This window comes from Nanorana parkeri, unplaced genomic scaffold (genome assembly GCF_000935625.1).
Source record: "Nanorana parkeri isolate BGI_ZX_2015 unplaced genomic scaffold, ASM93562v1 scaffold330, whole genome shotgun sequence".
NCBI classification, from domain to species: Eukaryota; Metazoa; Chordata; class Amphibia; order Anura; family Dicroglossidae; genus Nanorana; species Nanorana parkeri.
In genome coordinates this window covers 131,827-147,479 of record NW_017306598.1, presented here as the reverse complement: position 1 = coordinate 147,479, position 15,653 = coordinate 131,827, and the positions used below count along the sequence as shown (strand labels likewise).

General features: G+C 38.3%; 1 protein-coding gene across 1 annotated transcript; it reads left to right on the top strand.

The window, feature by feature from the left end:
• The first annotated feature begins 771 nt into the window (after positions 1 to 771).
• On the top strand, positions 772 to 14,930 carry LOC108788520 (pancreatic alpha-amylase-like). Its single transcript, XM_018558294.1, has 10 exons — positions 772 to 957; positions 3,344 to 3,490; positions 3,777 to 3,974; positions 6,912 to 7,142; positions 8,271 to 8,404; positions 8,485 to 8,607; positions 11,138 to 11,237; positions 12,592 to 12,713; positions 13,706 to 13,831; positions 14,741 to 14,930. Exons 1-10 carry the CDS (start codon positions 775 to 777, stop codon positions 14,928 to 14,930), a joined length of 1,554 nt encoding a protein of 517 aa, XP_018413796.1. The 5' UTR covers positions 772 to 774.
• The last annotated feature ends 723 nt before the right edge of the window (positions 14,931 to 15,653 follow it).

Sequence of the window (15,653 nt, the reverse complement as noted above, 5' to 3'; positions counted from 1 at the left end):
TGTTTTTTGGACATTTGGTGTGTTGTTAGTCCATTTATTTGAATGGGCTTCCTTAATGTAATGCATGTTAATGTACAAAAAAGTGAGTTAATGCACATGCATTAATGCAACACACCTGGACACCAAGGGCTGAATGGGTCGTCAAGGTTCTATACACTTATATAATGCCAGTGATCCTATTTGAAAGGAACCCCTTCATGCCCCTTCATGTTGTGTAGAATAGGAAAAGAGTGCAGTTCCATAGGCCTATGTTGTTTCTGTTGTCCTGATATAGTAGTGGAAGTGAGTGTTCTAACCCTTGATTAGAAGTGTGATACTGACAGAAGCACCAGGTAAAAATAAAGGGAACATAGCAAAAAAAACCATTTAGAATTAATAAAGAAGGGACACTTTGCTCTATAATAAAGTAATACAAAGCTGTTAACAATTGAACTATAGACATTATTTTCTTAGTACCTTGTCTAGACACATCAACATTTTCAGTAGTTAATCTGGATTTCTTGGGAAACAAATGTATAATTGTACTACTATCTGCTGCATAAACGTTTGTGAAACTCTGCTTTATAGCACCAGTGTGGAAGATGGTTGTGACTAAATGCACACACACAAGCATTCAGGAACACGCCTAAATTCAGAATGTAAAAGACAAGTGGGAGCACGCTTAGCACTGTGAGATGGACAGGGTTAAATTCTGGGTGTTTACTGTCACGCCTCGTACAGAGCTGTATAAATAATGATGATAGCACATAACAATACTGTATAATAGCCCAGTGTATGACGAGGATGCTGCTGGGGTTTGTGGTGGTTGGAGTGTTGGCTGGAATTTGTGCTGCTCAGTTTAATCCTAATGTGCTGTGTGATAGGACAAGTATTGTCCACTTGTTTGAGTGGCGGTGGGAGGACATTGCCGCAGAATGTGAGCAGTACCTAGGACCTAATGGATTCGGGGGTGTTCAGGTAAATGGAGGTTCATTGACTGATTAGCTGAACTGGTAATGCATGTGTCTGTTTCTCGGGACTAATAGTGCTGATTAGGTTTTGTTGTGGTTTAGGGTATGGCAAGATGAAGAAAGTTGCAATGTAAATAAAATATGCTAAAACTTGACATGATTAGGGTATGCGTGCAGCATTAGAAGCTTTATGACCTTCTTGAGAAAGCCATTGGAACATCAGTTTAGCAGCTTGGATACTTAGAGCCCATTCACACCTTTCTGCGTATGACATATTGTGTTAACACTTTGAATGGGCATTTAACAAATTTCACTGCAATACACTGATATATATATATTAATCTCTTCCTGCAGAGAAGATGGCAACAATACTCACTTGATGCCTCTTGCACATGGCCAGCAAGTTTGCTGTTTGCAATGAGAGTTTGCACATTTGTGTTAGAGAATCCTCTTCAGCTGTCAGACAACATGTTTCCAGTAAAAGGATTATCCCCCTTATCAGTGTGGATATTGGGTAGAAATATCATATTAAAGTTTTTTTAAACCATTTATAAAAGCGCAACAATTGTTACATAAGTATAACAAACATTAGGTACAAATGTAACACATGAGCCTTAATAAAGAACAATTCAACACCATATCAGTGCATCAATATAAAAGGTTATGGCAGTATGTTTCATCTGTCTGCTCCCCCATCAAAGGCTAAACTTTAAATACGTTTCCATACTATGTCTCTGTATGAGACTCAAGAGAAGTAAGAAAAAGAAAAACGATGAAAGAGGTCAGAAGAAAGAGAAGAGCATAAAGATAAAAAGTCTGGGTCTCACCAAGCGCCATCTCTAACCTGGGCATTGAGGAATCAAGCGGATAGGGTCACTCAGCTCACCCACCGCTAGTGCCGTTCTCCCTAAGCTGGTGTGCCTTTAAAGATAATGGAAGCTGTTTGGCTCCCTCACAAGTAAGAATTTAGCTTGTTTATCTTCTAGAAGACTTGTTAAGCATTCATTTAGCATAATGTTATCCATTCTATCGGTAAATTCCGTAAATGGAATAAACGATTTCTTCCCATTTCTAGCAAGGGTCAATTTAGCTGCCAAAAAGACACGGTGGGTTAAATAACACTGTGACTTAGTCAATCTGGCTACGGTCATATGCAACAGTAACATAGTTCATTATAATTTATAAACTTTGGTTCAGACGGCAGTAGCAAATGGTCATGCCCATCTAATGTGCAACATATCTCCAGGCATATCACAACCCTGGAAAAATCTATCAGAGTGGTTGGGATTTAAGCTAGCTATATGTGTGGGAACTAGATACTATCTCCTTATAAACTTATAAGCTACATCTGCATTTGTAACATTAAGTGAACATTTAGCAATATTTTCTCAGATTGGCTTCCAATCCCCTTCTGTCCAAGTCTGCAATAAATCTCCCATTTGAAACATAATAGTGCATTTTATGACAGAATAATTTTATTCTGTATATACATCAATCTGTATATAGCCTCTGGTTAAGCTTTTTTTTTTTTTTTTTTTTTTAATGATATTCTTATTTATTCATAGTTAATTCTTAGATATTCTTATTCGTCTCATATTGCTTTAATATCGCATTGTGTTACATTTAAAACAATTACTAGAACAGAAAATAAACACATGATGTGGTTTTGTAGCCACCAATCTACATTTAGCATAGCATTAGTGATTTTGTCCACTTTTCTTTTTGCTCTAGGTCAGAGGTCAGACCTAGGTCAGAGGTGTCCAACTAGTCACCTGTAGGACCTTCTTTTGAAGCCTGTGAGATCCTAACTACATGGTTGCTAATAATCTCTGATCCTGCTGGACAGTGCCAAGTTTTTGATCACTGTCCTGCACATGTTTGCATCTCGTGGGCTGTCCTGCAGGACACAATGCAGAATGGCTATGGGATGCCGAGTTCTGGAAGTGAGTCACATGGTCCTCCATACTCAAAAAGTACCAGGTATTTTCTGGTACTCACTAAATGCAGTGATAGGATCATGGGAAAATGTGCTGCTAGTGGATGAAATGTTAAAGCAAACCTTTTGCTTTACCCCGCCTAGGCAGATTTGCTTTAACAGCCTAGCACCAAAGAAGCTGAGCTACCTATAGAGTTGAGGTGCTGGTTGGAAGACTTAAATATTGACTAGAATATTGCACACATGTTGGTAGAAAAATGATGGCTCAAACAGGCAAGTTGTATTCACAAATAGGCTAGCAATTGCAACCTACATCTTTCCTTTTAATGACAGAAGTGGGTCTACCTCTGATGAGCTATAAGGGTAACACAAAAGCATTAGTAACCAATACAAATTACTTTTATTGGGTCCTGATTTTAATGCTATCTGTATTTTTTGTTTTACTTGCCTATTTCAGATTTCTCCTCCTAATGAGAACGTAATTGTCAAAAACCCTGACAGACCATGGTGGGAAAGATACCAACCAGTCAGCTACAAGATCTGTACTCGCTCTGGAGATGAGCAGCAATTTATAGACATGGTCACCAGATGCAACAATGTGGGGGTATGAACCTATTCATATTTTTACTTTTAAATATAAAAAAGTGGTATTTTTAACGGGGAGGCGTTGTGGGAGTCAGACAACCAGACACAAGTTCAGCTTTAGGTACATGCTGCAGGGTCATTTCATGTTTCAGCTTCTGATCTTCTTGGGGCTTTTGCTAGCGGATACAAATCTTGTACTTCTATTTTAATATTTTAGCACTATTGGAAATCTTGAGAGCAAATGACAGTGCATTCCAACTTTTCTAAGACATGCATTATTTAAATGTATTTATTTATTTTTATAGGTTCATATCTATGCTGACGCTGTTATAAACCATATGTGTAAAGCTGGAGTTGGGAAAGGAAATTTATCAACTTGTGGCAGTTCATATGATACAATTAAAAGGGAATTCCCAGCTGTACCTTACAGCAGTACGGATTTTAATAATAACAAATGTAAAACTGAGAGTGGTGGCATTGAAAACTATGGGGATGCGAATCAGGTAAAGTACAGTTTTACTTAAGCTTCTTTGAGTCAACATTAAGGATACAATGAGAATTACTTTGGGTTTTCTCAATAGAGGATGTGTTGCTGGCATGTTCTCAACATGAGAAGTTGGTGGGTAATTGAACCATAAGCTCAATCAAATAACCATAAGATTTCTGATGCTCTGTTCACACCGATGCAGTCAGAAGTATTGCTTGCCCTATTTTAGCTGCATTGGATCACAATGGAATGCATCAAAAACACATGCAAACACACTTCAATGCACCTGAAATCCCATTTTAAGCCACAAAAAGCTTAAATCGCGGCAAAACGCATCAGACTGCAGATGCACGCAGTTCTGGTGTGAACTAGCCCTAACTGAGATATTATGTAACTCCCTCTCCTGTATCTGACAGCCTGCAGGTGGAAACATTTATTTACAACTGAATTGGCCAGGTTCACACCAGATCTGGAGCACGGTGCATTGCGTTTTGCAGCATTTGTACTGTGTTTTTACCGTAATTTTGCTGCATTCCAGATCTTTTTTCAGCTTAATCGGGCTTTCAGGTGCGTTCCAGTGCATTTGCATGCATTTTTTATGGGTTTCCATGCATTCCAGACCAGAGAAAATGAGACAAGTAGTATTTTGTTTTTGTCTGGATCGGAACGGACTGCGCTGGAGTGAAGAGAGACCAGAAATACCATAGGGATACATTGGGATGCTTTTTTTGGGTCCGGGAACAAACTGTTCTGGTCTAGACATGATCTGGACATGGTGTGAACAAGCCCTAAAATCTTGTATCTTCTCATCAGAATATAAGAAACCTTTTTTTTACTTACTGCTTTCAAAACAAAAAGGATTTTCTGTTTATGTGAAATACTAAATATTTTAATGAAACTGTAATATATAAATATAACAGCTGCTGTTGCTGACATGTTTCATGGTGGAGCTGATTCTGACTTCACTACCTGTAGCCATTTCTGAATACAATGGCTACATTCTTTAAAGTTTTGAAAAACTTGCAATTATCACAAACTTCAACCACATTGGTGAACAATCTCTGGTGTGTCTCTTACACTAGTCAGTATTAATGTGTGGGGGTTTAGTGCAAACCCAGTTCGCCAGAGTCTGTTCTGCTTCCCCAGGCTAAACATTGAATTTGTGAACTCTTTTAACTTACAGTTGTGGCAAGATGGCAGTAGTGTTGGCTGATAGTGACTCAATCCAGATGACACATTGAAGATCATTGAGAAATGTATCCAAACTGTGCATATCTTTACAATAGAGAACATTGGATAGATCAAAAGATCATAATGTGATACACTTAACAAAGGATATGTGAATGAGATTGCTGACTAGAAGATAATGAACATTATCTTCTAGCAATCTACACAGAGGAAAACTGAACTATGGAGAGTAGTGGAGACAATTACCAGAGGCAGATGAAGCAAACATTTAAAGTTATATCACAAAGCATGTGTAACATGACACCTCCCTTCTGGCTCAATCATTTGAGGACAAGATCCTCACCACTCTACAGCTACACATCACAAAGGGGCTAGGAATGGCCCTGCAACAACTGATTGGGCCAGCAGGGGTGTCCCAGTTACGCATGGGCTCAGGTGAATTGAGTTTGCACCATAAGAAATATTAGAAACCACTGGCACTCTAAAAATTCCTTACTTTATCAGGGTTATTCACAAAAGGGTGAAGAGTCTGGAGAAGGCATGAGAAGGGAACAATCTAGGACAACATAGCTGAACTGGAAAATTATCTGAATTGGAGAATTTTTCCAAATCAGCTGTTTTGGCCTAGATTGTTCACTTCTCCTGCCTTCTCCAAACTCTTCACCCTTTAATGAATAACCCTGTAAATCTTCTTTATTGATATGATCAGGGTTTATTGATTATGTCAATAAAGTTTTGACACAATGAATTTTTGGACTGCCAGTGGTTTCTACTGTTTTTAATGGATTGACAGACGGCGCAATCCGCTTCCACTGCTGCACCCACCTATAACCATTGGGTTTTGATTCCGGTTAAGAGTGCGATGGGATATAGGCATATTTGGGTTTACACCAGGCCCCCCTTAGTAGTCAGCACATCCTTACTAGTCAGTCATCCAATAAACAGGTGACAGACACAATATTTCTCTTTAACAGTTTGTTTGCACCAGCAAATTATTCTCACCTGGAGGTTGGTGGCATGAGAAAAGCACAGTTGACTGCATGTTTGTTGTTTGTACCCAAGTCAAATGTAACTTTTTTTGCAATTTTACTACACGGTGCTATTTCAATTTACTTAATGATTTTAAGACTGTAAACTATAATAAAAAAAAAGCTTGTTGCAAGCGAGTTTGAACACCTTGTCAGTCAATACTTACTATCATCCCCTTTTGCAGGAATGCCAGCCTCCATCCTCAATCTTTTGTTTCTAGAAGTAGTTCATAATTGATTTTGAGGTGTCTTTGCTCATTTTTCCTGTTACAATATCCAGCCACTCTTACCTTGAGCTTTCACTTTTTGTGGAGCATTACCAGAATTCATTATTTAAATGTTTCTTGTGCCAATGTTTACCACACAACCTAGAAGCTTTAGCACCATGCTTAACAGATGGCATATTTAGTTTTTATGGTACATTGATGCAATCTAATGATTTGGTACAATATGCAGTTGCTATAGGATTTTAGTATAATATTTGAAGTAACTGAGTTGAATAGTAATATGATAAAAAAGTGAAAGTCAATTCTGCTTTATTTTAGATCTTGATGAATAACTTACAACTTGTACATTTAAGCCTCCTACTGTTCATTTAATTTGACATTGTATGGTGTGTGTGTGTGTGTGTGTGTGTGTGTAAATAAAGTGTTTGGGTTTTTTCTAATAAAATGTATTTTACAGCATAGTAATCACAATAACCCTAAATCTCTCTTTGCAATCTTGCATACACAAAGGTGAGAGACTGTCAGCTGGATACTCTCCTGGACCTAGCACTGGACAAAGAAAATGTTCGGTCAAAGATTGCGGCTTATTTGAATCGTCTTATTGACATTGGAGTAGCTGGCTTCAGGGTGGATGCAGCTAAGCATATGCGGCCTGGAGATATTCTGGCAGTTACCAGGATACTGAACAACTTGAACACTAGATGGTTCCCCAATGGCACACAGCCTTTTATCTACCAGGAAGTAAGTTTAGCAGAAACACTCCAGTGCCTACCAATTGCAAATGTATGCATTATTGATAAAACACACATATTAAAAATAGTTGCAACACATGCTGTTAAGCACTTTAAAAGAAATTCCAAGTTCCTGGCATTTGTTCATCTCTTGTGTAGTGCTTAATTTAGTACTAGTATCAATGTGTTAGTAAATAGTTCTTGTTCTGTGAATGTAAGGGGTTAGTAGGTCTGCTTGAATACAATGAATGATTAGATCAGGTTGTACATTTTTTAATGCTTTTGTGTATATCACTGATCATTTTGGATTTGCTAAATTGACTGTAGTGCTACATCTCATAGATATTTAAAGCACCACTTCTGTTTAAGTTGAATTCAAGGCAAATGGCTAAGTACGCAGATGAAATGCACAAGAGAGCATTTCTTTCCCTTGCAAAATATTTGTATTTCTGTTTTTATCCAGTTCTGAGCATTACACAGCCTTGCCCTAAAGCACTGCATGGAAGATGATGCCACTTTCTCAGTTATAGACTATTCAGAGGATACAGTGGTGTCCTCTCCACCACCAGCCTGCTAATTGGACGGTAAAGGAGTAGCAGGGGATTGAGGTTATCCCTCTACTCACTGTGCTCTTCTATCAGCATTTGTGCTGCTGTGTAAGCGATAGCCAGAGTCCTATACCAAGTCATAGTGAGGTACTTACACCAGTGACACTAAAATGCATTTATTGATGAATATAGAGCTGCAATACTTTTGTATCTTTTAGGGGTTCATATTTAAAGAAAGCAAACTAAAGGCATGGTGCACCATATTGCAAACATAGGACTTACAACTCCACTTCTGTGTATCAGTATTATTTAGCAGTGCTGTGTTTGGTGCACACATTCCTTCATGGAAAGTCTTTGCCTTTAAACCCAGGTTTCTAGTCCATGTGTGGAGGTGATGTCATCAAGCCTCACTATATCCTCATGGGAAAGCTGCTGATGCCATACCTCACAAGAATGTGCTTTTTTTTAAACCCCTAGTGATTTTTGCACATGAGGGGAAGGGTCAGCATTTCATGTATTGCAATAGAGTGTGAAAATATCATCTTTGGGGGGCCAGATCTCGTCTGGAAACTAAAATGGTTATCTTGCAGGTAATTGATCTGGGTGGAGAAGCTCTTTCTGCAAGTGAATACATTGCCATTGGACGTGTCACAGAGTTCAAATATGGGGCCAAACTTGGAAATGTGATTCGTGCATGGAATGGAGAAAAGATGTCTTATTTGAAGTAAGCTCAGGGTAGGAAACTAAGTGCACAGAAAGCATTTCTTATAAGATGTTTCACATACAACTGTTTTTGTCCTACAGGAACTGGGGAGAAGGCTGGGGATTCATGCAAAGTGACAGAGCCTTGGTATTTATTGATAATCATGACAACCAAAGAGGACATGGTGCTGGAGGAGCCTCCATACTTACTTTCTGGGATGCTCGGTAAAGCATACTTGTTAATATATGGGGTACCTGTTATGTACACGGTAATATTCTTTAGTTATATGGAGTTTATTAGCTTACAGTGCTCAAGACTACATTCACAACTATGTTTGTTATGTAAAAAAAAAAACTTGAGGTTTTCAGCAATTGTAATTTCCATCTGGGATGAATGATGCCACATGTAAAAAAATATTCTGCGGTGTGAATTTAGCCTATGAATCCAGGGAAGTGAACCATGGAAGCTCTAACAATTATTCACTGCTAGTGCTGTAGGAATGAATGGCCAGTAACACTAACTTTAGGGTATACAGAATATGCTCGTGCTGCTCCTCCTTGTGTTCATTATCCCAGGGTAGCCCTCTAACTATACAATTTCAGCTGTTTCCAGAACACACTAATGGAGCCAGTGCAGACTTTTTTCACCATGGAAAAAATTGGTCATTAAGCCTTGTTCTCCCCATACTGTTACTATATGGAAGGTACAATGAGCTATGATCTTGCTTTAAGAATCACAGTTCTGCTTCCAAGAGTTAATATCTCCCATGGGCCATTCAATAGGCAGAGGGTAACTACAGAGTTAACCATTATCTGGTTACCGTTTTCTAAATCCAGATTATCTATCAAAATGTTGGACCCGTTTTTCATGTGATTCATTTTTCCCTGTTCCCAGCCACAGCTTGTGAATCCAGAAAGCAGCTGTGGCTAGGAGGAGAGAAGATTGCATGAAAGGAGATAATGCTGATTTCGTCATGCAGCCTGGGACTGCACCGTTGGCCCTGATTTCAGACTGTGAACAGCACTGACACTGCATGCATTACATAGTGCTATTATAGCACCAAAGGTTGTGAGTTGTTTTAATTTATTTTAATTTAAAATATTGGTCGATGCAGGTTTTTTCCCTTCTCTCTGACTCTTTAATATGAGAAATTTCATGTGGAGGTGTGGAGGATGACGACCTCTAGAAGAACAATGCGACGGAGTAATGAGTCTGTGTACTTTCTGACCATTAACATTAGTGGTCAATGTCATATGGTGAGTGTATTACCTTCAGGGGGCACTCATTTGGTGGTCGTCACAAGAAATGTGTTTCCAGGAGCACTTTGAAGATTGAGCACAATTACACTTTTATTTGACATATTTTACAGTAAGGACACTTTTGGAGTGGATTCAAAGTTTGAATGTTGGGATCAACTTACACTGGTATATTTTTTTATTTTATTTTTTTTCATTTTTGTACATTTGATTTATGACTAATTGTTTTGTACTTTTTGCACAAGTAGTTCAATCATTGTACATTTTTATTGCATTTATTGATTGCCTGTTGATTTCATATTAGTTGTGCACAGTTATTGGCCATCAAATGTATATTGATTCATTGTTTTATAGCATAGATATTAATAAGAACTGTGCACTTTTATTTTCAGTCTATACTTTTTGAAAGTACCTGGATTGCATATGCCATTCCCAAAGAACGTTTCTGCTACCCACAACCCTGTCAGTACACCAGAAATATAGCGTCAACCACTGGGACTGAACTTGGGATATGGTCTAAACTGGTCTAAAAAGTGTGAACTTGTAAACTTTGCACTTATTTATTTGCTGCGCTTATGATGTTGTTCAAGCTACTTTGCACTTTTAGGCTCCATTCACACCTATATTTTAGGTGCAATTAGGGATTTCTGCACCAGGAACCTGCGATTACCTGCAGCAGGAATCCCTAATCTGACGTTTACAAGCGACAGCTGTCACCCATTCAAGTTATTGATTGGGTGACATTGGCTGAATTTGAGTGCTGGCGCACCACATGTAATCGTATGTGATTTGATTCCTAACTGCATGTACAGTAATCGTTCACTCTCCCTGAACCCATAAGAGTGATTGATTCCTAACCACATGTAATCATATTACATGCAGTGTGCCAACATTCATATGTAGCGGCTGTCACACGATCATTAACTTGAATGGGTGACAGCTGCTGCTTGTAAACAGCAGATTAAAAATTCCTGCTGCAGGTAATCACAAGTTTCTGTTGCAGGAATCTTTAATTGCACTTAAACTATGGGTGTGAATGGAGGTTAAGGGTTTAATTACTGATATTCAATGCATGCACTTTTTGGGACTGGCACTCGACTCTGCCTTCCTTGGTGAATTAAGAAGCCTTACTTGTTGACCATTAAGATTGCACTGTTTCTTTGTTATTGATCTGCCTTAAAGACGAACTTAACCCATATCTTCAAAATAACAACAAAGGCACATTTGCAGATGTTTAGGAATGACAATCTACAAACACATACTACTGGGAGAGACATTCCCTTATAAGGATACAAAAAATGGTTGTTGTCAGAAACGGCTACAGTATGTTGACACTTTTACACCTGGAGAACCCGGCATGAACAAGAGGACCACAAACTTCCTTTTACATGGATAAAAATATATGTACAAAACTGATATTCTATCTTGATAGATGCTATATATTTATTAGATGCCTAAAACACAGAAGTTTAATAATTATTTATTTTCCGGAATTCAGCTTATACAAAATGGCAGTTGGGTTCATGTTGGCACATCCTTATGGATTTACACAAATCATGTCAAGTTTTCGCTGGCCAAGGAACTTTGTAAATGGAAAGGTAAACCTTTTATCATTTGATTAAATACATCCTACATGCGGTTCATTCACATCCACCCCTCATTGTATCCATTTCATTTACACTCTTTATAGAAATTTAGTTCTTCCATTAGCTATCAGCCAATCTTTTTTTTTTTGCATTGCAATAGAAGCCAGTTTGTGTTTTTACTTGCTTAACTGGTGCAAGTGTCTACTAGATAGGTCCCAAAACTTTGGAAAGGTACTTTCAAATACAGTACATCAGACTTCAGGGACAGACCTAAAGTGACATTAAAGGCAAATCCCCCCCTCCCCCATACTAGTGTAAGGACTTACCTTAAATGATGCCTCTTCATCCGATCATCTTCTTTCCAGTAGATTTCAAGAATTCCCTCCAGCGCTGGCGCCTCTCTCTTCCTGGCACTTCCTGTCACTTCCTGTCACCTTTTCAAATATATAAGCTCACTATAAATTGCAACAGGGAATGTGGTATATCCCTCCGACCAAGACGCACTACCTGAATCAACATCAACTCATTAGATCACTTGTATTAAATCGAGCGGTGATCGTGTCCGCCCCCTGCCATGGTTTTCGGGGTCATCTGCTCCTCTGGGGGACCGTGACCACGGCATAGGAGCTCACCATAGAGCCCCTTGAGCAGACGAAGAACGTCGTTGTTCGTCTGCTGTGTGTGATTACGGAGACCGTGGTGCTGTAATCACAGCGCCACCTGTCTCAGCGGTCACTGAACTGCAGCTTCTGTCACAGAATTCCTGTCACAGAATGCCTGTGTCCTATGGACTGGAGCGCCTTATAGAGCACAAAATACGGTATATATATTTTTTTGATTAACTGTTTCCTCTACCCTACCTTACATTTGAAACAAAGGCATCAGTTCTATCTATATATGACTAACCTAGATCAACAAAACATATTTTTTTGTTTGTTAAAAATATTTCTACATATTTTTACTCCACAGAGGTTCTCTCTTTTTCCCTACAGGCAATTTTGAGGGGATTTTATGTCTTTTCATGTTTTGTGATGGGGGTTTATATATATATTACTGTGATTGCGTGTGAATTTTCTTTGGAATATAATAAAATACATGTCTTATCTTATACAGTCATGAATTATTCTAAAAAAAAATTGTAGACATTTGTATTACCTTTTTTGAGTGGTCTCTACCTACTTCATTACTTTTCATAACCAGTTTGATTTTATCTTTTGTTCCCTCAGTATAGCTTTGGAAATGAAAGAGAAATACAGCTGGCTATCAGAGCACTTGTATTTTTTTAATCTCCTTTGCAATAGATGTTAAAGCTAGGTCCATAAGTAATAAACATTTACCCTAAAATGATGATGCTGTTTATCTGCAGGATGTTAATGATTGGGTTGGACCTCCAAGCTACAATAATGGGTCAACCATGGCTGTCACAATTAATGAAGATTCAACTTGTGACAGTGGCTGGGTTTTTGAACATAGGTGGCGTCAGATAAAGTAAGTTACTGTATTTGCATTCAGAGATGCATTGACCTTAGAATATAAAGTTTATAAACCTGTACCACACAGGCTTCACAATTCCTGAAAAATAAATGTTGGCAATAGAAAGAATATATCTAGCTGCTAATTTAGTTTTATAATCAAGAGAAGGCTTGTGTGGGATGGTAATTTCCCTGAAAGTCCAGAAATCATACAGATTACCCAATACTGTTGTGTTACTATGCAATGAAAATTTAAAGCTGGTGTCTTCTTGAAATGTGGCAATGTGGAAGTGTACAGAAAACAAAACCCACATTAAAGTAACTGAATCAAAAAGACACTGCTGCAAGGATGAGCCATTAAATTGACCCTGAGTGTGAATGATGCTATGTAGAAGTTAAAGCTAACGTTCAGTTAATTTTTTTATATATATTAGCCAACACAGTGGAACATAACAACATCAGGTCTGGACATTTACTAATGCTATGCAATAGAACTTAGACTGTGTTACATGTGTATGTAACAAAAGGAAGATCTAGGGCAGTGTGTCATTTGATTAGCAATTTTGCAGTTCACCCCATTTGGCACTATATGACCTACACTATGTATATGTATATTAGCCAGCTTGACCATTGAACATGTATTACAATACATTGTGTAATGGTTTAAAGCAGTAGTCAGGGGGTTAATTAACATAAATAAATAAATAATCATTTTATTCCTGGTTTACATTACATGTTTACAATGACCATTCATATTCACTAAACTAAGTGAACTTTCACTTTGCAAAGTGAAAATGTTGTGCACTTTTATTAAATCAACCTCAGTGTGTAGCTAGAACTGCCAACTAGGTGCTAAACAGAAACAAGAAATAAAGATAAATGGGATTTAGAGAACAGAATTTAAAATAATAGGCCCCCAAATAGCCTAAGGTTATCTACACCTGCCAAAGCATTGGATGGAGAACCTGAAAGAACCTGGCAGTAATTTACCAAATCTCCTTTCTGCAGGAACATGGTCATCTTCCGTAATGTTGTTAATGGTCAAGCTCAAATTAACTGGTGGGATAATGGAAACAATCAAGTTGCTTTTGGGCGTGGAAAAGCTGGCTTTATTGTGTTCAACAATGAAAATCGGTAAGCAACTCCTTTTTCTTTAAAACAGATTGTGATCGGGAGCTGTACGGGCTATTGTGAATAGCCGTACAGCACCCCCTCGGTTCTCCTGAACCGAAGGGGTCCTGGTGCCGAACCTAGCCGAAGGATCGGCCGAAGCTACGGCCAGATCCTTCGGCAGCTTTGTGAATAGACCCCTAAGGCAACAAAATAAGCAGAGTCCAAGGAGGGCATTGCCAATGTGACAACATTTTGTAAATAAAAAAGGTTTTCATGTATTTAGTAATGCTTGTCTCTTTTATGCATAGCAAGGACTCTGGGTGAGATTAGCTGCAGCTCTTTCTTGCTTCTGTGCAATATGTAAAAAAAATGTCATGAGCATTGCCAGTACTGCATTATTCCCTTTAAAACAAGAAGAACAAGTTCTAATTGCTGTTAGGAGTTTCCCTAATGCTAGAGGAGTCTGGAAAATGCAACATCTTGAATGCAGCAAAGCACACTGTCAAGATCCTGGAGCAGCTGTCAATCAAGAAAATCGAGTTGTTTTCAGAGGACATGCTTAGACCTGCTGGGCAGTAGAAATAATAATGCTAGCACATTCATCTGTAGGCAGCATCTCTCAGAAGGGTGATAGTGCCATTGTTGCATTGGAAGGAGCAATGCCACCACCTTACTAAAAAAGGCCCAGAAACTGTTAGGCTCCCCAGGTATTTTTATGATATAACTGTACCATATGCTCATTGTGGACAGCATTTACTGATTTTTTAAATACTGAGATAACAGTAGGAGATTAAAACATTCTAGAGCCCCATAGTGATCACCTCCGTTCTGGAAAACCCTGTAGTTTTCTTGAATTGTTCAGGTAGGCTTAGGTGTGTGTGTTTTTTTTTTTAACTTCTATTTAAAGTGTATTTGGTATTTTCCTTTCAGGGATATGGATGTTACTCTTTACACTGGACTTTCACCTGGCAAATACTGTGACATAATTTCTGGTCAGAGAGAAGGTAACGTTTGCACTGGTAAAGAAATCAGTGTAAGCGAGAATGGCTTGGCCAATTTTGTAATTAAAAGTTCAGCTGAAGATCCATTTGTTGCCATTCATGTCAGTGCTAGGCTATAGAAATGCATTCTATCTCTATTAAGCACATTTTAACTAACTTTATACAGTGTGTCATGTTTATTTTTTATTCCTCTTGATTATACGTGGATATGTGTTTTTTGGAAACGTTTGGTGTAAAAAAATAACATTGTTTTGATTTGGCATAACATAAGGAGTAGTCTTTGGCATAATAAAAAAGCATAATTCTTCCGCTATATTTTTCTTTTCATATTAGTGCACTTTTTATATTAAGATTTTTAGTAGGGGTATTGCGCATGAACTTTATCTAGAAAGGTTAAAAATAGTAACTTTTGGTTCATATTGGATCCCTTTTTTTGAGCAAGGAGGGTATAACTACAAGAGTGCTGGAGGAGACATCTATTTTAGCCACAAGCACCCGCTGTGATCCCATAATGTAGTGCATGATTGCAGATCGAGATCTTGGAGTAGTTCTAGCAAAGATACCTGGTTAAGGAACAGCTCAGCATGTACATAGATGAAATCTTGGAAGTCGATGAGCTGTTTTTTTAAGTTTGTGGTGATGTGTTGACCATTGTGACCTCTAGTAAGTCTCTATGTTTCCAGTCATGGGAAGCCCCCTGTATGAACAATCTTGCTATATTATGTGGGTTTCCATAGTAAATGTATTGCTGAATTTTATCCCTGGCTTTAGTGCAATCCAAGCTAAAAACGTATTATGGAGATGAGATATTAACCCCTTCGCTGCCAAGCAATCCAGAACAC